The sequence below is a fragment of the Micromys minutus genome (genome assembly GCF_963924665.1).
Source record: "Micromys minutus genome assembly, chromosome: 27".
NCBI lineage: Eukaryota > Metazoa > Chordata > Mammalia > Rodentia > Muridae > Micromys > Micromys minutus.
Genome location: NC_137962.1, coordinates 22,108,529 through 22,132,041, shown reverse-complemented (window position 1 = coordinate 22,132,041; position 23,513 = coordinate 22,108,529). Strand labels below are relative to the sequence as shown.

Sequence of the window (23,513 nt, the reverse complement as noted above, 5' to 3'; positions counted from 1 at the left end):
TTTCACTAACTTCCTGATTCCTCGGATAGCTAAGAGGATACTGATGAAGGAATGTTAGCAAATCCAAAACAGCACAAAGCCCTTAGTACTTGTATCCATCTGTCAAAGACAATGCTGGGCACAGCAACATGAGCAGGAGCCACTATCCCATCCTGGGGTACTGTGGGTTCTCTGCGTGTCTCAGCAGTTGGGGGATTACACAGTTTGGCCTGCCTCTAACAGATGCACTCTAGCCCGCCCTTAGTGCTGTTTGGACCTGCTCCCCTTCTTACAATCTGGTCCAGTACTATGCTTTTGGACTTTCCACTAGCCAAACCCAATGTGATTATTTGAATGAGAAATGCCCACCAGTCTCTGGCACTTGGACACTTGGTACCCAGTTGGTTGCAGTTTTGGGAGATCTAGATGATGGATAAAGTTATCACCAGCGTTGGACTTGGAAAGCCTTCCAGGTTGCTGTCTCACGTTAGTGTGAGCTCACAGCTTCCTGATCCTGCATGATGCCTTCCGGCAGTTTTAGTCATAAGCAACAGAGTGTGAAACACCCAACAGGGGTCTGGGCTGAGCAGAGGATCTTCACTCTAGTTTACTTCCTTGCAGGAAGAAATGGAATTCATGCAGTAAAGCGGTAACTGCCCACCCCAAGTACAAGCTTAATCTTTTCCTTTGGTAGTTTTATTAGCTTCTTTCTGTGAATTGTTATTCAGGATGAGCAGCTAATTATTTCTGTCTAGATGTTCCCCTAGAAAGCGGCTTGACGCAAATCTACCAAGCTGTCTGCTCTGCCTCTCTATCATCCTCGCTTGGACTGAACCAAGGCCCTAAAGTTCCATGCCAGGACTTGAGCCCCTACTGAATTCTCCAGTGAACACAGTTGATCTGGCCTGGGAACTGGGTACCAAGCGCCACCTCTGTCATTAGTCTCTCCAGAGTGCCTGTCCTGGGGAAATGGGATGCACCTTCCCCACCCGATGGCAAAGACCCAGAAAATAATACAGACATTTGCAAATACAAAGAAAACACAATTAATTAATTCAGACTACTTTACATTTTCATAACATTTCAACATTTAATAGAAACTATATACAGTAACTTTACTATATCTTACATAGAGGAGCCACCACAGAAATTTACATAAGTTAAAAGCAAGAAGAATTAATTAAGGAGAGCCCAGACCTGTGAGCTGCTTTCCTCAGGCACAGCTCACTGGGAAAGGGTTTCTAGTGCCCAGTTTTGTGGAGTGGAGGCTTGAACACAGGCTTAGATACGGCCAGGCAGACACTAAGAGCCAACTCCTGAAGAGCACTGTTCTTGACCACAACCTCACCTAGACATCCATGTGGGTTTCTGTCTGCGGTTTAGAAGTCCCACTACAGCAATCAATGTCTTTTCCCCGGCAAGTCTCCAATACGCACTGCATCCCAAAGGATCACCTCACGCTCTTCCTCTTCCTTATCAAAAAACCCCAAAACTTAAATATTAAATATCCATTTCGCACAAACTTGGATTATGTTTGTCTGTAGCACTCTAAAGCCCCGAAGGAAACAATGTGGTCTGAGTCGTCCCTGTTCGGTGAGAGATGACCAGAGATACGCTTGTCTGAAGAATGGGAAGTTCAAATCCAAAGGCGAACAGTTCCCAGAACAAACTGTCAACTGATAGAAGTGGGTTCCGGTTTTCCATTTGCAGCAGCCAATCCACGCTGAGGGAATGGTGCACAAGCTTTCTCTACGTTTCCAGGTCCCTGGGATCTGCACCCATCCCCAGCCACCTGCACCTGTCCCTATTAAAAGAAATAAAGGCATTCTGGTTAGAGACTCCTCCAATGGGCCTGACTTATCAATACCCATTTACAATACTAAAGAACAAGACCAAAGAAATAAAGTAACTAGGTTGTTGCTTTTCCCAGTACTCTGCTGTTCCTAAGAATCAGAATCATTACTGAGGTTGTCAAACCAGAGAGAACAGGGGCTTGTTTCTTCCCAATGAAATAGTCATTCTCTATTCAAGTCCAGAATAGCTAATGAACCACAGGAAGACAGTTTCTTTAGGCGTCTGCTTGAAACCAACAGCTACAGTGCAACTGCTGGTCTTCAGTGAGAGCCACAGTAACCTACTTCACCTGTACTGGTATTAACTGAGTGAGTGATGAACTCTGCCTTAGGAGGGACAATTTATCTATCACCTTTCACTCAAGTACATGTATACCCCACTCTATTCAGGGTTAAGAACTATTAGGAGTTCTATGGCTCCTCTGGAAAATTAGTACCAGACAGGCATTCAAAAGCAAAAGAAGACTGTTTTGTAAACAGTGTCTCCACGGCCTCTGCATCAGCTCCAGCCTCCAGCTTTCCATTGTCCTCCCTCATTGAGGGACGCTGCCTGAGTTAAGGGTAACTTCAGTCCTTGTCTACTTGAGTTGCTCTTGGCCATGTGTTTGATTAAAGCAACAGACAGCCCACAACAAAAACCTGTTTCCAGTAAAAGGAGGTAGTTCCATCTGGTGGTATTCACTGAGAAAACCACCATCTTGGGCACTTCTGCACTCTACTTCGGAGCCACACTATGCCCTGGAATTCATGCTAGCCAACAGATTCCTGCCTGGCCTGGCCACTACATGAGGGAACTTAGCTGACAGTCATGTCAAGATACTCACTGGGCCTCCAGCAATTTCTGTGACTGAATGATCTTCAAGAGTCAGAGAAGGATCAAAGAGCAGGGGTGACGGAGGGCATGGCATGCCATCGCCCACAACATCCAAGTCCTACAGAGAGAAAAAGCCCATCAGCAATATCTAGGAGATCAGTAAGCTAAAACTGACAATTTTCACCAAACCTCAAAGTAATTCTCAGAACCCCTCCTTCTCCCCTTGCTTAGAATGATAGAGCAATTAAACAAAATCCAACAACAGTAAAAACTATTTCCTAGCTGCTAACACAATATAAACCAACAAACCAATTTCTACTAGAAAATCATAAAGTAAAACTGACTACCATGAGTGGAGGGAAGAGAGGTTACAGTTACAGAATCTGATTACATCACTGGAAGAAAAGGATGACTACACAGCACCCTGAATCAACACCAATGACCTGTAAATTCTAAAGTGATTAAAGTGATAAATTTTATTAGGCATAAACTGAGTTTGAAACCCAGAATCCACATGATGGAGTGGACAGACTTCCACAACTGTCCTCTGATGTGCACACAACACATACATATACATACATACATACACACACACACACACACACAAAGTGTAGAATACTTTCAAGAGAAAATACAGGGCTAACAGGGTGGCTCAGTAAGTAGTCTAACGACTTGTATTCAGTCACAGGTGGAAGAACTAACTCAGATGCATGCCATGGTGTGCGTGCGTGCGTGCACACATACGCGCACACACACACAGTATAATATAATACATAAGCATACTCTAAGGCTAATTATAATCAACATCTAAGTTCCTCACTGAGGCATCCAATAAGAACCATCAGTCTATGGGCATAGTAACAGAACACCCTGCTGGGAATCATTTGACAATATAAGACTGACCAACGTTCACAAAGCAGGCAACAAAAGAGGAAAGGAAGGCTGGAAGAGAAATGACAGACCACAGAAACTCAGATGTTTCTAAATGGCAAAGACAGAATATTATGGTTAACTCCAGATCCCTAGCATAAGCAATGTGGCCTAAGGTCAGGCCTCTCTCACAGCTGACAGACATTCTACACTGAGCTACATCTCAGTCCTCTCTCCTTTGAAATGGGTCTTACTAAGTGGCCAGGCTAGCCTGGAACTCACCCTGTGGCCCAGGCAAGACTTGAACTTATGATGCTCTGCTTCAGCCTCCCAGGGGCTGGGTTAAGGCCTGTGCCACTGGCCCAGCTAAGCTCTGAGTCTTAAACTTAACATAGTTAAGCATTCTGTTTTAAAAAAAAAAAAAAAAAAAAAAAAGAACATTATATTTTAGACTATACTTTTTCCATATGACAGCCATTCCCAGAGTAGTCAGCATAATCAAAGACATTATTCTTGGCTCCTTTCTAAAACCAACACTGATTTAGGGTACAAGTCACTACAGTGATTCAAAAATCCATTGCAACCCAAATTCCAAGCCATCTCAACAATTTCAATTAATGCTTTTTTTAAATCTCTAGCTAAGAATGTACAGGTCCCACATTACAGAAGAGCAGACAGAGGGAGGGAAAGGAGAAGGCACAGTAAGAAAAGGCTGATGGGAAAAGATCTCAAAGTACATCATAATCCTATATGAAGATGTCACAAGAAAACATCATTTTACATAATTATGTATTAAATGTAGATGTGTTCATCACCAGGAATAAAAATAACCTTTTCATAATTAAGAAGGAGAACCATTTTTAAAAGTCCAAAATTTTAATCCCAACACCCAGGAAGCAAAAGACATCTAAGTTTGAAGCCAGCCTGGTCTACAAAGCAAAAGACCTTATCTTAAACAAATAAAAGGCCAAACGTAATTTTCAGTGAGGGCTGGAAAATAGCTCAGCAGTTAAGAGCACTTCCAGAGAACTCAGGTGCAGTGGAACTCAACACAGAACTCTAACTCCACTCCAGGGCATCTGGCTTTTGACTTCTTAGGGCACCAGGTCATGGACATGGTGCACATACATGCAGGCAAAACATCAGTACACACAGAACAATCTTTAAAAACAATTCAGTCTAAAGCCAAGCACGGGAACACATACCTTTAATCCCAGCTCTCTGGAGGTAGGCAGAGGCGGGCAGATATCTGAGAATTCAAGACCAGTCCAGGATACATACTGTATCCTTAAAAAAAAAAAAAAAAAAAAAAAAAGCCTTAAACAGGAGCAATTTAAACAAACTGCCCAGTGTGAGCAGAACGAAAGAAACAGCCACATTTCCTACTACTCATCAGAACCACTAGTCATCTCTCTATCCACAGAAACCCACACTCACAGCACCGAGACTATGCTCACGATGTTTCCTGCAATCTTTCTTTTTAAAACTTGGGGTAGGGACTGGAGAGATGGCTCAGTGGTTAAGAGCACTGACTGCTGTTCCACAGGTCCTGAGTTCAATTCCCAGCAACCACATGGTGGTTCACAACCATCTGTATTGGGACCAGATGCCCTCTTCTGGTGTGTCTGAAGAAAGCAATGGTGTACTCATATCTCATGTTCATATGATAAATTAATTAAAAAAAAAAAAAAAAAACTTGGGGTTGGTCCCAGCTCTTTCCACCCATAGGTACATTATATAAAAAAAAGTCTAATTCTGAAAATGCCAGGGACTGATTGGTCAAAAGATTGTTGTCCGTATCAGGAAACTAGAAAACATCTATTTTTGAGTGGGAAGGAAAAGGAAAGGCAAGTAGGAAACCTGCTCTGGACACTACACCATGAACTGAAAAAGAAATCCCCATTAGCCAGTTGCACCCTATGGAAAGAAGGGTCTCTAACTTCCCATCACTGAGTACTGAAACTCTAACTCTGAAAACAGGGATTAGACATTTTGAGCCTCTAGATCAGAGTAGAAATAAAAGAGGTAAGATTTACTTATAGCACGGAGAGCACTCCAGGGGGTTCATCTCCTAAAGCCATAGAGGAAAGTGCTTAAAATGTTAAGCCATGTTTGCCTTAAAACAATTACTCCAAATAAGAGATTTATAGACTATATCCTAAGCTGCTAAACTCAGAGCAAAAAGAGATTGGCATCACCTCTCTCCAAACAGAGGAAAAGCAGTTTGTACAGGACACAAACAAGTCTTCCCAGGAACACCATCCCCTGGAAGCAGTGACAAAAAGGCTTTAAAAACACAAAGCCATTTCTCTTAAGAAGAGATTTATATTACACATCATTTGCTCTACCAAGTGCCTCCCAAAAGAGCTCACTGTAAACCCTGTAGCTCTATGAAGAGAAACAGCAGACTTTGTAGACAGAAATTCTTAGTACTCTTGCAAAGTATCCATGGTGGCTCACAACTGGCTACAACTTTAGTCCCAGGAGATCTAACTTCTTCTGACCTCTGATGTCAGGCACACAGAGCGTGCACAAACGTACATACATACATACATACATACATACATAAACAAACATTACATACAACAAAACACACACATTAAAAAAAAAAACTTTAAGAAAGTAAAAAAATGCATCAAATGCCAGTTTTTAGGTCATAGTATAAAGCTGGTTTTCAAGTGGCAAGCAAAAAAAGAGAAATGTTCAGATCCCATTCTTAACAGCATCAAAACACTAAATTAGAATTGAACCACATAAAGTGTGAACACTGAATAAATTTTGTAATAAAATCTGTCAAAAATAAGGGTGAGCAGTGAAAACCCCCGTCTACAAGAAGAGGATGTTTAAAAACTACCAAAGCAAATACAGAATCATGTTTGTACTCATCTCATTACAAAGTATGGTACAAATATCCTTAGTAATGGCAGGTGCCTGCATATAAACACCTTAACAAAGACGGCATCATACACTTCAGATAGTTAAGCTGTGCTCTATAAATCACATCCCAGAGAAATAAAGGAGCCCAAGAATGGGTGGTACAGGTCTCTAACACCAACACTTATGAGACAGACAAAGATCCCGAGTTCACATTCAACTCAGGCTACACAGTGAGCTGAAGCTACAAAGTGAGGTTGTCTCTGAACAAAGTCTGGGGAGGAGAAAGGTAAAGCACAGAGTGTCGAACAAATATGGTAACAGGCACACACACATTGCTAGCATGTCATCCTCTTGGCTGAAAACTGCTAACTATTCTCACCACTAGTAACAGGGCCTTCTCTCAAGGGCCAATAAGAGCAGAGCTTCTCTAACTTACATCACTGAACTCCAGTGGTAAACTCTCAGTGGGCTGAAGCTCGGCAGCACTCAAGTACAGATCCATGGGGCCGGCTTCCAGATCGTCTGGCACAGACAGTACCTGCTCGGGCTTATACATCTGAGGAGGCAACTGGAGGTGCAGTGGACAGCAGGGGTCCTCAGACAGGCTTACAGGAACTGGTTTGTTGCAGGGTACCTCTTCAGATCCCTGGCAGCATTTGAAGAGAACCTGATTTGTATCCTGACAGATATCTACAGAACAGTTAAGGAAAATAAACCACAACCCACTGGAAGAATACGGGAGTCTGCAGTGCCAAACACAAGTCTGACGATGCAGAGAGCCACCACATTTTTACTGAAAGCCAAATACAACAAGTAATCTCCAGTTACTTCTCTAAGTGTAATTTTGTGCACATAATTTTTTATTTATTTGCAACCTCTTTTCCGGGTTTCTAGCCATTTAAACTAGAGACAGGTGTTAAGTAGCAACAACTTTCCAAGAAACTTACACTGACAAAAGAAAACCCATATGGAAACAAATAAAAAAGGCTTGTTGCATTAAATGTTAATGGTTGTTCCTAATACCTCACTACCAACCCAAGGAGAACTGACTGTGTGGCCAAGCAGAACTTTTAAGGCAAGCCATTCAGACATGGGTATAAAAATTAACTTCAAGGAGCAGGAGAGGTGGCTCAGTGGTTAGAGCATTGACTGCTCTCCCAGAGATACTGAGTTCAATTCTCAGCAACCACATGGTGGCTCACAACCATCTGTGATGAGATCTGATGCCCTCTTCTGGTGTGTCTGAAGACAGCTACAGTGTACTCATAAAATAAACAAATCTTCAAAAAAAAAAAAAAAAAAAAAAAAAAAAAAAAAAAAAAAAGACAAGACACTAAACTAAGAAAATATTCTGATTTCTAAATATTTGGCATATGAACTTTAATATACATAAAAACTCAAAAACCAAAGTTTCTAACTTGAGTAAAATTAAAGCATATAAGTTAGGACACGAACAATACTACTGCACAAAAATTCACAGTGCAGACTCAGTTCTGGGCAGAAAACCCAGCAATCCTCTCTTCTTGATAACAGTTTTAACATAACTTAATGAACAAAAGCTAAATCAGTAAAGTATTAGTATTATACAGAAACTGCACAATCTCATTATAAAGACTATCAGCCATACACACCTGTCATACCTTTGGTTGGCTTTCGTCACCTACCCCAATTCTCTCTCTTGCCTCACCCCACCAAGAGCTACAATTACAGAGCTGGGTACCATATCCAGCCAGATGTTCCTTTCTAATGAATTGACCATTACATTTTTAAATTTCTGAAATGGCCAACAGACCATAGAAAGACATTTATTTAGGCGCCTGCTTGAAACCAACAGTTTCAGCAAACTGCTGGCCTTGATTCAGGGCCAAAGGAACCAAGATCTTCAGAGAAACTGATGGAGATCCTAACTAGCCACTGTCCGACCCAGACACTCAGAACTAAACACACGGCTGTAAAGATACGGGTAAGGCAGTGTCTGGTCATTGGAAGAGACTGATTGGAGCAGCGAACATCATCCACAAAGGCCAAGCACCTCTGACTGGAACGAGTGGTATGAGCCTAAAAGTGAGAAAACAAATATAAATAAGCCCCACAAAAACATAAACTGATAGATAGTAACTATGATATGATTCAGTTACACGAGGAAAGTCAACTCCTACAAAGTAGGAACTGTAACATTTAATAAACCCACTCATCAATACTGTAAGAATGAAACCTCATTATAAAATGGAGTTAATCCTGACCCCAATGCACCACTTCACACTGTAGAGGTAACAAAAAGTCTGTCCCTTAACTAAACACCTGCATGAAGATACCTACACCAAGTTTCAGGGGTAAGGGAACAAGACCGTCTCCAAAACACTCCTCTACTTTAGCCAGACACTGTGGCCAATCACACAGGACAACCAGGGGGCTACCCAATGGGAGCCTGACTCAAACATCAAGTGTTTTTGTAATGATAAGGAATAAACCCAGAATCACACACATATGCTCTAACACCAAACTTTACCTTTTAACAATAAGGTTTTTCAGAGTGCCAGCTGTGATCTCAAGCATGCTGGGCAAATGAATGAAGGCCCTAAGCTATGATCCTACCTCAGCTACCTGAGCTACCATGATTAGAGTGGCACCAAGCCCAGCCAACAAAACACTATTTTGAGTCCAGAGGTCCTGAGTTCAAATCCCAGCAACCACATGGTGGCTCACAATCATCTGTAATGGGATCTGGTGCCCTCTTCTGGAGTGTCTGAGACAGCGATAGTGTACTCATATACATAAAATAAGTAAGTCTCTAAAACCCTGCATATTTTAGAGATTCATCTCACTAGCTGAGAAGCAATTCCACTAGTAAGCCCTTAGGCTCTGTAAGACTTGGACTGAGGAGGAAAGACCCACCCTGACTGTGCTCTGCACTGAGGCTCAGACTAAGTCCCAGACGAAATAAAATGGAATCAAGAGGAAGCCAGCAACCAAGATGTTCTGGCATGCTCTCGGCCCTGATGCACTAGAGCCTCTAACAGAGCCAACACCGCCTTCATCCAGGGGGTTGTTTACACTGGCAGTTCTTTCCACAGCCACAACTGACACACAACAAATACAACAAAAACCATGACCATATAATTATTCAGCTTTACTCTGACCTTTGACAGATACTACTCTCACTCTATTTTTACCCCTGTCCCCATCGATTTTGCCTTTCAAGATGGGATTCTCTGTGTAAGAGCCCCGACTGGCCTCCACTTTGCCTCCAGCATGCTGATTAAAGGTGTGTCACCACACTCAGCTGCCCATGTTTATCTACAGTGTCAAGTGCCAGAGGAGCAGGAAGAGGGCTTTGGGTCCCTTGGGACTGGAGCTACAGCTGGTTGGAGTGATGTTGGAGTGGACCGTGGGTTCATGACTCAAACCTGAGTCCTCTGGAAGAGCTATCAACACTCTAAACCACTAAGCCAGCTCTCCAGCCATTACTAAACTGGCTGATTTGCAAAACACTGTGTGCGGCAAGCTGGTTTCAAGCTTACTGATTCTGCCTCGGCCTCCCACAAAGTGATGAGGCTGCAGACAGGCAAGCACCACCACACCCAGTTTGCCTCTTTAAAAAAAAAAAAAAGATTTCCAAACTGCTTGGTAAAACTTTTGCCAATTTTTTGAAATAAGGACTGACTTCCTGAACCAAATAACTTAGGACTCGATCCCTGAAACCCCTGTTTGAATACTGAGTTCAGTAAAGCTGCCTGTGCAGGCACAGTACTGACAGACAGAACAGACAGAACAGACAGGAACTTGTCTTGCTGACAGCCCAGAAAGTGCTGTCAGTAGAAAGAAGTTGGATCTCAAAACGAGGACTGTTTTGTTAATGTTCTGATGTTCTTATCAATAAAGTAAATGTGCACACCCAGAATAAAACAATCGACTTTGGCATATTTTGCAAATCACCTGTTGAGCAGCCCCTTCTGTGGCCAGCATCCTGCGCTCCTTCAGCTGTCTGTGCAGCAAGGCTTCTGCTCCATAACGTTGCCGGTATCGCCTTAGACATTTTAGTCGCTTTAAATTCTCTCTCTCTTTGGCCAAAAGTCCCTCGGGGCCAGTCAGGAGACTACTACCTAGAGAGTAACCAAAAAATAAATAAATAAATACATACATACATACATACATATATATATGTATATATATCAAGTTTTCTAAAACAGAAACTCTATCTGGCCTTGAGCTCACAACAAACTTCCTACCCTCAGCCTCAAGTACTGAGTGGAACATTACAGTCACCACCTGAAAGGCTACAAAGTCAAGGATGCTTTTCTAAGCTGTAAAACAGGCAGTCTACTCCATCCAACTTGCCTAAAGCTTCGTGTTCCACTTTCCGATTATGTAAATAACGGCGCTTCTTCTCTTTGAGCAGGTGCTGGAGTCGTTTAAACTGATCAATGTACAAAGATTGCAAACGAATCAGCTTTTCTCTCATAATAAGAGCCACTTCTTCAGCTGTATAAACACCAGCATGTCTAAAATAGAACAATAAATTGATAAATTCAACAAAGCATTAAAAGAAACCAGTAATAAAGATAAACATGGCAACTGATATGTGCCAATAATCCCAGCACTTGTTAGAGGAACAGGAATTCAAGGACTATCTGAACTACACAGCAAATTCAAGGTCAACCTAGATTTAAAAAACAAAAAAAAAAAAAAAAACCTATCTCAAAAACAATGAAAACAATAAAGGAATGAATAAAAATAGCCTCAATTTGTATTTAACAAAGTCAACCCGAACTGACACTTGCAGCAAGAATATTTTCAAACAGCATTTTACTAAGGCATTAAAAAAAAAAAAAAATAAAGAAGGCTTGGAAGAGAGCATAGCTCAGAGGCAGAGTGCTTAGCATGTATAACAAGGTCCTTGGTTCCATCTTCAGCACTGAAAACAAACCAAAAACTTTTTTTTAAAAAGGAGAGTTACAAGTGATTTATGAGTGGTCCCATGTGGGCGTTAGGAACTGAGCAGATTCTTTGTAAGAAGAGATGGGAGGGAGGGAGGAAGGGAGGAAGAGGGGAAGGGAGGGAGAGGAAAAGGGAGGGAGAGAAGGGAGGGGAAGGGATGGGAAGTCACTAAAGGACACCAATATGTTATCTCACAAATTGTATGGGAAGATGTCTCCTAACTTATACATTGAAAATGAGTAAAGACAGCCGGCATGGTGGTGCATGCCTTCAATCCCAACACTCACTCCTGAAACAGAGGCAGGTGGATCTCTGTGAGTTCCAGGACAGCCAGGGATACACAGAGAAACCCTGTTTCAACAAAAGTAAAAATGCGCAACAAGAAAAGTTATGGCAATTAATCTGGTCTACTTGAGAAAGGCTCCCTTGTCAGAATAACTTAGTATTTTAATTACAAAACATGTCAGGGTCTGGAAAGAATGGCTCAATGGTTAAGAGCAGAGGCTCTGGGTTTGATTCCCAACATTAAAAGCTCACAACTCTTAACTCCAGTTCCAGGGGATCCAGCACCCTCTGTGGGTTCCGTGTGCAGACATACATTCAGGCAAACTAACATACAAAAGTATCAAATGACTGTGACTTCTAATTTTCCTTTAAACACAATCTTTTATCGAGACTTTGGGCCTTCATGGTTGAAAGGACATAGCTTAAAGGTAGACCTCTGGTAAAATGCACATATAGCACATGCAAGGCTCTGGTTCTGATCTCACCACCAAAACCTACACATACCTCCCTACACACACACACACACACACACACACACACACACAATCACTATCATGATAGGTCATGACAGGCCAACTTTCTTCACAATATTCTCAAAATTCAGTGCCCTAAACTGACCCTTTATTGCAAAAATGTAGGAGAGCTATATATCAATTTTATTAGTTTGCCTGTCAATCACAAACTTTAGAGACATTCTAGAGGTTAATATAAAGGTTGTTTCCTGCTTCTGAGTTAAGTAATTAAAAACTGGAAGATTAACTTTGGGCAAAGGCAGGCAGATCACTGAATTCCAGGCCAACCTGGTCTACAAAGTTCCACAACAGCCAGAGCCACAGAGAAACTGTCTCAAAAAAATAGTGTAGTGTGTGCATGTATGTGTGTGTGCACTTGCACACTGTTGAAGATAAACACTGTCTAACTGCTAAGATGATTCAAAAACTAGTACTAGGAAAGCCCAAGTTTGGTCAGCCTGACTCAAACACAGAGTTCCAGGCCAGTCTCAACTACATAATGAGACCCTGCTTCAAAAAATTACAGATTTTGAAACATCAACTATTTTGATTTTCTAAACTCTTAAGATGACTTAGTGGAGGGCCGGAGAGATGGCTCAGTAGTTAAGAGCACTGACTGCTCTTCCAGAGGTCCTGAGTTCAAATTCCAGCACCCACATGGTGGCTCACACCATCTGTAATGGGATCCGATGCCCTTTTCTGGTGTTTCTGAAGACAGCTACAGTGTCTTATATATAATAAATAAATAAATCTTTAAAAAAAAAGATGACTTAGAATAGACTAATATAATTAAAATTTGGGTTTCTAAATCAGTTTTCCTATTAGGCATGAAACCAAAGCCAACTGCTGAACACATTATTTCTCATTTAAAAAGTCAGAATCATAAAATTTTGCAGCAAGTGTCTAAGTATGATTCGCCTTATTCCTGAGACTCACAAGCACCTCTTTAAATCTGTCCTTCTCGATGCCGGCAGCACTTGCTGGTCTCCCTCTCACTCCTGTGTCAGAGTCTCTTCCTCCCTAAAGCCTCTCACAGGCCTGACCCAGTCCCAGTAACAAGACTCTGCAAACAATCGAGAATCTTGCCTTGGAGCAAAATGGTGTTGAACCCTGACACTTACCCCCACCTACATGTATTAATTAACCACATGCCATGCTACATTCTACATACTAACTACATAAAGTATGTAAGCGCCTCATGTAGAGTCACAACTTACTTCTACATTCTACATACTAACTACATACAGCATGTGAACAGCATCACAACTTACTTCAGGGGGTCCTCTTGGTCACTGTCTATGCTATCAGCTTCACTGTCAGGGTCACCTCTCCATGTCTCATCCACAGTAATGGGTTCCTGGTCCCCATCACTCCAGCTGTCTTCATCTGAGGCAAGGAAGGGAAGAGCAGCCATTAAGACTTCCCACCTCTGTAACTCCACATATGAAGCTACATTACTTAGAGATCAACCTGAAACCTTAAAATTCAAAGTTTTTAACTTTTTAAGATTTTAACAGAAGGAAAGGTCACCAGGTTGGGAGAAATATATCTAAACAAACTCTAAATGCAAAACAACTGGCAACTAGCACAAGCAGCCTTGGCATTCTCACCCAGTTCCCAGAGCACTGCCAAACTCACTTGGAGGCATCTTCCTTTTTGATCCCAGGAGACATGATCCTTACCCAGTATCCGGCTGGCTTCACTTCGGCTGCTCTCTGGGGTCTGCGAGCCCAGCTCTGTTTTAGCATATGAGCTCAACTGGCACAAGAGGGTTTCACCCATAGGGCCTGGGTTGCTCTTCTTCATTTGAGCATGAAGTGCTAGGGCATTCCTTCGAGCATGTTCAGCACAGAAAGACACCCTAAGGAGACAAAACATCATTAATATTTAACAGGTTCTCTCTTAAAAGAACCAGCAATATTCAGTTACCAGTTGATTTTTTTCTTATGGAAATATAAATGACTATGGAACCCAGGCATGGTGATTCATGCCTTTAATCCCAGCACTTTAGAGACAGAGGCAGATGGATCTGTGAGTTCCAGGTCAGCCTGGTATGCACAGTTCCAGGATAGTTGTGGGGCGGGGAGCAATGTGAATCAAAAAAGTTAAGCCATTTGGGGTTGTTTGTTTGGTGTGGTGTGGTACTGTTCAGTCAAGTCCAGAGCTGTGTGCAGGGAAGGCTCTAATACATGCTCCCTCCCTGGCTCATAGAAGCTGCTATCAAAGAGAAAGACAAGTAGTTTAACCAGTGTTCTAGTCATCAAACCAAACATTCTGACTATAAAAGTGTCCGCAGTATCTCAAAGAAAATCAGAGCTGCTTCCATTTTTCAAAATAAATTCTAGAAACACATCTTAATATCAACCCACTATAGGCAGACATAGCTCAATTCTAAAACTAGAAGATGTGTACAAAGTCATGCTTGTACAAATAAGTACACAAAACCATGAAACCCCTTCCAAAACACACACATACTCATTCACAAGGCTTGGCAAGTGAGTCAGCACTGCGGCATGAAGAATTAACTTACAGCACCAATTCAGTGACTCAGCAAACAGAAGCACCGACCACCAAGGCTGGACCACCTGAGATCCATCACCACCACACACAGCAGGAAAACCAACTCTGGAAAGAAAGCTGTCCTCTGACCACATGTGTTTAGCAGCATGTGAATCCTCGTAATTAAGTGTTTAAGGAAGAAGAATTTTAAACTGAATATGGAAATAATCTCAGAACTCCAGAAGCTAAGGCAGGAGAATTAAGCGTTCAAAATTAGTCTGACCATAGTCAGAACTCAAAACCTTAACTTTACAAGTTAGCAATTAACTAAAATGTCCCTGCCTAAGCAGTTGCAAGTGTTCTCATCATTGGTGTGGTGGAAGGGTTAAGACAGGGCTTTGTTTAACCAGCCCTGGCTATTCTGGAATTCACGCTGTAGCCTACCTAGGCTTGTCTTAATTCCTTATCACCCCAAGTGAGCTTCCCACGTGCTAGGATTAAAAGGCTGCACCAACACCGCCAGAATCAGTTCCGACCACTTCAGTGTTTTGACAAGCCTCTCCAGGAATGCATCCTTAATCCCAATTTCACAAACACATGACCTAAAACTCCACAAATATAACCAACATAACGACTACATATTATATTCCTCTTTTCACTTTAAGACTGAAGTCAGGGACAGGCTCACCAACATTCTGTTAGCTCTCCAGGAAACCCAACGCCCTCCCCTCCTCCTCAAGCAGGAACTTAGAACACTAACATACACGAAAGCAAAATACCCACACACACAAAATTTTTTAAAAACCGTAAAAGGTTCCCAAAACTGTTCCAAGCCTGCCTTGTCCATATGAAGAGTTCCAGAAATAGAGTGAAACTGTCTCAAAAGGGGGGCAGGGGATGGGGGAGTCTGTGGCGCTGGAAGCCAAGCCTAGCAGATTTCTATCCACCTTACCATGAGGTGGTAACACATTGGCCTCTGTCCGCCACACGTGTCCCTACACACACAAAACAAACTACAAACGGTAAGTAAATAAATGCTTCAAAATGTAGGAAAAATAAGTCTAAAGGTAGGAGGTTTAGGCGTTGAAGCAGGCTCGGTGATACAACCCGTGCTGTGCGTGCACCAGGCCCATAGTTCAAGCCTCAGCATTGAAAAGTAAGGAACGATTCTCAGAGCCCGAAGGCACAACCTTCCTCTACACATACCCATCTTTCTTCTCGGGCTTTGGGGCGGCACTGGGGCACCTTTTTCCATTCTTCGTCGAAATGTAACTACATTGTTTGAAGGGCGCATTCTTGTCTTCAAGAATATGCTTAATGCAAAACTCCTGTCCCTCCAGACGCGGCTGAGAACATGGGCGGTGAGTGAATGAACAAGAAAGGGGCTCCTGCGATCTGGGCACTGGGGTGATCCTCCCCCGATTCGTTGGCAAGACGTGAATCCGAATCCTGTTCATACCAAAACCTGCGGGGAGGCGGTCACACGAGAGATCAAAACGGCCTTAACCTTGCCAGAAGTCCTTGTCTACGTGCTACCGCAGGTCGGCGGCCGCAACCCCCGCAGCCCTCCAGCCTTCCGCTACTAACCCACCCACCAGCCGCCCTCACCTTCTCTCTACCCGCCCGCCGCTCTGGCCCCTACCACGTTGGCGGAATCTCCGCAGCAGCCGACCGGAAGCGCGGCGCCTGTCCCACGCGGCACCACTGCAACGGCGCGCCCCGCCCCCACGCCCCGGCACGCCGCCTTTGTCCCTGGCCGCCTCAGCGCTCACAGCCCCGGCCCGAGAGCCTATGCCGTCGTCCTGCAAGCGCCATCTTGTCCTACGGCTCCCGGCACGAGAGAACCTGGCTCCCGAAAGCCTGGCAGTCAAGAGTGACTCCGACGCTGCAGGAGACGACGTACCGCGCTGAGCTGATAGAAAGGGCGAGCAGCAGCCTAACAGCAAAGGACAAGAGCCCGGCACGGCGCCATCTTACCTCCCCGCCGCGCTGCGCCGCGCAGCTTGCCCTCTGGCTGCTCCGCCTGCACGGAACGCGGCCTGCAGCTCCTAAGCGCTGATTGGTCGCTGTTCCGAGGCTGCTGTGTCTCTATTGGTCAGGACCAACACTAGCCCCGAGGAGGGCGGAACAGTGAGAGACTCCGTAACGGGAGTGGCTGAAGTGAAGTGTCTGTCAGAAACTCGTCCCGTGAGTGGGCCGTCGGAAAGGCGGGCCACAGCCAGTCGCTGGGTTCGGATGTTTTTCCATCTGTAGGGTTGGTTTTCTGGTCACGGAGGTGTCCGGTCTTCGCGAGTACTACCTCATTGCCGTACCTACACAGCAGAAAGTTGAACAATGGCTGGCCGTGTTTTCTCTTTAGACATGAAAAGGTTTTATTAGTTTTCTATTGTGAACAGCTCAGCTAATTTTTTTGGTCATTTCATGTTAACACTCGAACTCTTTTTTTTTTTTCCGGTCTCAAGAGTCATATGTACTAATTAATTTTTGTAGAGCAGCCCTAAAGGGTAGATATTATTTTCTCTTAGGTAGACAGTATTTACGGATAAAGTGATGGAAAATCAGAATGAGACCTGGCGTAGGACACGCTTCTCTCAAATTCTCTAACTCCCTGCTGAATCGTGTATTATAGAAACAGCAGGCTATTCCGTTTTCATGATTCTTTATTCCAGTCACACCTCCTATAAGAAATCCAATGGCTCTTTACCTTATTTTCTTAAAATAGTACCTCTCACTTGGCTGTGGTGGCGCGCGGCTTTAATCCCAGCACTGGGGAGGCAGAAGCAGGTGGATCTCTGAGTTTGAGGCCAATCTGGTCTACAGAGCCAGGTCCAGGACAGCCAGAGCTACACAGAGAAACCTAGGTATGGCCCCTATAGTCCCATGTGTTTAAATGCTTGGCCCATCAGGGATGGCATTAGGTATGGCCTTGTTGGAGGAGATATATCACTGTCAGGTGGGCTTTGAGGTTTCCTATGCTCAAACTATTCCCAGTGTCTCAGTCTCCTCCGGCTGCCTTCAAATCCAGATGCAGAACTCTCAGCTCCGTCTCCAGCACCATGCTTCCCACCATGACAATAATGAACTAACCTTCTGAACTGTAAGCCAGCCTTGAGTGTTGTCCTTTATGAGGTGCAGTGGACACGGAACCTGTTCACAGCAATAGAAATGTAATTTCTCCCATTTAAAATAACAAAAATGTTTACCTTGTTTCTTCTTCTTCCAGCTGCTGTTCCTATTTCTGTACCTAAGATATGATCTCCTTATACAGCTCAGTCTAGCCTCAAATAGCTACTCTCCTGCCTCAGCTTCTTTAGTGCTTGGGTGGAGGGAAGCTGGAGACAGGTGGATCCTGGACTGCTCCAGAAAGTGTGTTGTCACTCCCAGATTTCTTACTCTCTTGAATTTTCTCTGGTTAGGCTTCTCACCACAGCAAACTGGCATTCAAGCTCACAGATGACTTTTCTCACTTGATTAATTCAAATGAAGCTTCTAGGCTTCTTCTTATAAGACTGTTTTGTAATATCTAACACATTGAACCTCTTCCCTGACCAGAGAAGACAGTCTTTCTGTAGCCCAGACAGACCTTGAAATAATGGTAATCCTTCTGCCTCAGCTTCCCAACTGCTGCAACTGTAAGCATGTATTTGTAGGCACACTCACAGGTGAGCTCAACTTTGCTTGTCAATATGGAGACCAGATGTCATTAGATCTAGAGTCCTCACTGTTCCTGGAGCTTGCAGTCTAGCCGGGATTCCGGGTGCATCAGCACACCACACCTTCACACGGGTGCAGATCTGACCTCAGGGTCCCGTGCTTGCACGACAGCACTTAACCCACTGAGCCTTCTTAAAAACATTTTCTAGATCTCTATAGTCTTTACTTCCCATTTTCCTCGGTCACCCATTCTTGGCATCATTTGAGTCTCTTGCTCATCTTCCCCCCAACCCCAAGTTCTGAATGCTGACTACCTATCTCTCTTGGTTATCTCAACGTTCTATTCCATTCACAAACTGATGACTACTAAGTAGGTACCACTATCCAAGACCTTGCTTGGATGGTGCTCTAAAGCCTTCGGCCCATGAATTGTCAGATTTAATATTAAGGCCATCTTCCTGTTCCTTCTGCTACCATAAGCAGTAACTCTATCCTTCTAGTTGGTCAGGTCAAACATGGAGTCATCTTTGACCTGCCTTTTACCTTAGAACAAATTCCACTGACTCTATCTTCTAAATGTATTACAATTCTCATTGCCTTCAGCACTTGTGAACTTCTAGCCACCCTTATCTCTTAGATTGTTAAGAACCTTCACCCTTGATTCTATCCATATACTACCCCAAAGGAACACCGAAGCTGGGTGAAGATTCTGTTTGCTGGAAACCTCCCAGTGCCCTACAGTTTGTCTTTTTCTTTTTCTTATGAGTGTTTTGCCTACACCATGAATATACCTGGTGACCAGAGCTCAGAGGGGGATATCCCTTCTGGGATGTTTACTGGGAGTTAAAGGTAGTATTAGCCCATGTGAATGCTGGGAAGTGAACCCTGGTATTCTGCACCTTTGCAAAAATGGCAATGCTTTAAACCACTGAGCCAGCTTTCCAGAGGCCCTAGGCCTGACTCCCAGCAATGACCAATCACTTCCAACTAACTCTATTCCCAGAACCTCTTCCAGCCTGGAGGACACAGGCACACACATGGCACACAGATACACATGCAGACAAAACACTTGGAACACATGAAAAATAAAAGCCAAATGCAGTAACTACCGGTCATGTTGACAGGCTGAAGGCTCAGGCAGGAGTTGAGTTTGAGCCCATCTTGGGTTAGAGCTACAGGCCAGTCCCATACAGTGAGATAACCCTCTCCTGCCCCTCTATGCAAAATAAGACCAAAACTCAGATGAACAGCACCCAGCTTGGATTCCAGGACTTACATGTAGGCTTACAACTACATACAACTCCAGTTTTAGGGAAACTGATGACCTCACAGACATACATGCAGATAAGACAACACACATGAAATAAAATCATTTTTAAAAGTCTCTTTTCCTCTTAACTTTTATTATATTTATTTGGGGGGGGCATATATGTGAAGATTAAACCAGTGGGGGTCAGCTCTCCTACCACACGAAAGCCAGGGATTGAGGCCGGCATGGATGTCTGTACCCACCCAGTGAGCCACTGCACTGGCACTTCTTTTTCAAAGAACTGTTTATGTAATGAGTACACTGCAGATGTCTTCAGACACATCAACAGAGGGCACTGGATTCCATTACAGATGGTTGTGAGCCACCATGTGGTTGCTGGGAATTGAACTCAGGACCTCTGGAAGAGCAGTGACTGCTATTAACCACTGAGCCACCTCTCCAGCCCTCCTTTAATGTTTTTAAACTACTGGTAATCCTGAAGTCTGAAGTAGTTGTGCACAGTTGTTCTTGTCCTTTGTGTAATTTTTAAGATCTACCTTATGTAGCATTTACAGCTTTTTCATGTTATCAAGAAGTGTGAGTTTTCTTCAAAATACATGCCAGGCATGTAGTCCATGGTGTATCCCAGAACTCAAGATTGAGGCCAGACAAGCTACACCGTGAACCTGTCTAGAATAGAAACATACTGCCCACCAGAGATGGCAGTTCGGCTGTGTCTTGATGCTTGCTTGCTAAGTGAGCTCCTGCTATGTACAGCATGAAAGCCCCCCCCCCCCCCACAAAACACCTAATCCACCAGGTTCACTGTTAAAATGAAGTCTCAGTTCTTTCCAACAAACTTAGCATCCATGACATTGTGTGATAGAACACTGTTAAAACCAAGGCAGAGTGGTAAGAACTCAACAAAATCGTTAAAGACAAGTTTAAGGACACGGAGCACACAAACAGTGATCGGGTATTTTATCATTAATGTTTATTGATGGGATGGATAAATACAGATTGAGAAACATACTTGACAGCAAGATATCAAACTGATAGCCAGACTATAAAATGTATACAATATCCTTCTTTAATTTTTTTTTGAGTTTTTAAAGTTTTTTTTTACAAAGAGCCCTTATGATAATGGTCACTTCCATCCTAACATCATTCCTCTAACAGCAGTAGAGATCCTAGAAGTAGCACCCAAAACTGAGGTGCCCCACAGAGGACAGAGGCAACAGCAGAATATGCTGAGCAGTACAAAAATCAGACAAAAAACCAAAAAAACAAAAACAAAACCTCACCACAAAATTGTACCTGAGTGACATAAACTGGTAAAAGTGTGTTACTTTGCTTTTTTCATTTTTTTTTTCTTTTTGTTCTTTGGTCTGATAAGAAAATGGACAGTTTTGCGTGTGGAGAGTCAGGTAATACAGATCAGTTTCCAGTTCAGAACCCTAAATCACACATACACAAGGCTGCTGCCCTGTTTTCTTTGGGTTCTTAGGCCAGACAGCCCTTCTGCTTTGTAACTGATTTCATTATGGCCATCAGCTAATCACTTCCTTGGCATACACTGGCATTTCCAGATTACCTGACAGCAGACATACTTGCTCTGGCTTCCATTAACATGCTGTCAAGCATCTCTCTCGACATTCATATGGCAACACAAACCCCACGAGTTTCTTCTCTTCATATAACCAGTACTTCGAACTCAGAAAGGGAAGAAGTAGACACTGATTTTTATTATTTTCTTCTCCTTTCCCTTCCCATTGCCAAGTTCATATTAACACTAGAATACTAAAATGGAGAGCTCACCCACTCAGGAAACAATTGTAAGTTTAGACCACTCCATCAGGTAAGATCACAGTACCATTCTTCTTTTAAGCTTCCATCCACTGAGGGGTTAGAAGGAAATGACAGTGTGGTGCAGCGAGAATGCTTCCTAAATATCAAGATCCAAACCTCAAGACATTTGAGGATGTATGAGAGTCACTGAAAGCTCAGTGGAATGGTAGAAAGCCATTTCTCACTATCTGATGGGTTGCATAGACTGCTTAAACTCTCCCAAAGCCAGGAGAATAAAATAGGCATTCCAATCTCAAGATGGTTGTTTCTCCCTTTTCCTAGCATGAGTATCAAAATAACTCATCAACAAAAGAAAAAAATCTTTAAAAAAATAATTAGTTCCCAAAATAATGGAAACGCATATATTTAGATTCCAACCATGCTAGGATAGATAGGACCCCTCCAATTGCCTTTGTCTAGAAGCGAGGTGTGAGAGGTGAATTACACTGCAAAGGCTTCAGGAACCCCAGCAGTGATGTTACCATGATTTTGTTTCAATATTTAAATCTACTGCTGTTTGCAATTGGAGACACTCAATTTTTCTATCACCACTGGTGAACCTAATAATATAGAAATATTAGGATACACTAAACCAAAACACTAAAATCATTTACAAGAAGGAAAAGATGCTGAGTCTCAGATACAAAAACACAATGATTCATGAATGAGAAAAGTAGACTAATATTTAGGTATTTTCTAAACCCAAAAGGCATAACTGGATACTTCAGAAGACCACACTGGCTTTTAATAATTCACCAGAATTAGCCAACAACACAGGTAATATGACTAAAAGCCCTAAAGACAATCCACAGGTATTTATTTCTGCCAACATAAAAGTCAAGAAAACTCTTAGGAATGAAATTTACAGAAGTTGAGGCTCCAAGCCTGCTTACCACTCTCTCATTTCTTCTTGACAGTTTAGATTAAAAAACAAAGCCATGTTTCCACAGATGACTTTAGATATACAAATACTACTTCTCACCCTTTGAAGGTATAAAGGTAGGAGACACACAGGGCTTAGAAGCCTCATTTGTACAGAAACTGGACAATATGCACACTAACTGGCAGGTGCGTCTGCTAACCACGAAATAATGCAACGCAGCCATTCATGCAGAGCCCATGAGGGAGCTTCAGGACCTATGCACAGACTTAGAAGCAGATACTGCATATATCTAGACAGTGCCAGGAGGAACTAATATAATAAAGTCTCTAAACTAACCAAACTCAGTGCTGAGCTATGGTAAAAGACCAGACTACAGCATGAAGTAGCCATTTAGGCTCTAGTAAGCAGTTATTTCTAGTCCACTACAGACAGAGTTCTAAGAAACATAACTACAGTTTACTGTGAAGAAATGCTATGAAGGCAAATATGACAGCTTTTGTGGTAAGGGACTGCATGTGATTAGAAAATACGTGACATTAATGAGGGTAATTAAAAAAAAAAAAAAAAAAACAGCCATGTTCCCAAATCAAATAATCAATTCCAGACAAAGATACAAATTAAAGGGTACATTCCCTTTTGGGAAGGTCAGGATGAAAAACAAAATCTAAACAAATACCAAGCCTAAATTTAGTAATCATGATGACACATCTATCTTGCACAACATAGGAAATACCGAGAAAGAAAATGTTACTTTAAAAGTTACACACCAAGAAATATCACTGGTTTATCAGCCAGGAGCTCCTTTTTTTGAACAGCAATGGCAGGCACTCCAGACATTTCAAACATGCAGATTAAGAACCACAAAGTCACCCTAAGATAGATCCCTTCCTATACATTCTTTCCTCTATCGGGCCAGCACATCAGCAACAGTAACTGCCTCTGTTTTTCCCAGTCTCTTCCTGGCAAGCAGCACCCGTACAACTTCTGTGTCCCTATGACTTTCAATGAAAAGAATCTGATTTCTCCCTAAAGACTACTTGGCATGACAGAAGCTTCATTAATTAAAACAAGAGACAAATTATTTTCATAGCACCATCTTATCCATAGTCAAAAAAAAAAAAAAAAAAAAAAAAAAAAAAAAACAAAAACAAAAACAAAAACCCTACAATACATAATTTGCAACAAACCAAATAACAAAATTTATCTGGGGCTAGGTAGCACTTTCAGCTAGACAGCTTGGCTGAAAATTTTT

The 23,513-nt window shown here is 42.7% G+C and overlaps 1 protein-coding gene across 5 annotated transcripts; it reads right to left on the bottom strand.

Moving 5' to 3' along the window:
- Window positions 1–161: 161 nt before the first annotated feature.
- On the bottom strand, window positions 162–16,654 carry KANSL2 (KAT8 regulatory NSL complex subunit 2). Of its 5 annotated transcripts, none has more exons than XM_080939210.1 (10): window positions 16,605–16,654; window positions 15,834–16,092; window positions 13,811–13,989; window positions 13,400–13,514; window positions 10,728–10,895; window positions 10,330–10,492; window positions 8,355–8,451; window positions 6,932–7,083; window positions 2,657–2,764; window positions 162–1,783 (listed from the first exon to the last, which is right to left on the bottom strand). In XM_080939210.1, exons 2-10 carry the CDS (start codon window positions 16,082–16,084, stop codon window positions 1,652–1,654), a joined length of 1,365 nt encoding a protein of 454 aa, XP_080795336.1. In that variant the 5' UTR covers window positions 16,085–16,092; window positions 16,605–16,654; the 3' UTR covers window positions 162–1,651. The 5 variants fall into 5 exon arrangements, with proteins under 5 accessions (XP_080795336.1, XP_080795333.1, XP_080795334.1 ...); XM_080939207.1 differs by having other exon boundaries at window positions 163–1,783; window positions 6,830–7,083; XM_080939208.1 differs by having other exon boundaries at window positions 163–1,783; window positions 6,830–7,083; window positions 16,531–16,619.
- Window positions 16,655–23,513: the final 6,859 nt, after the last annotated feature.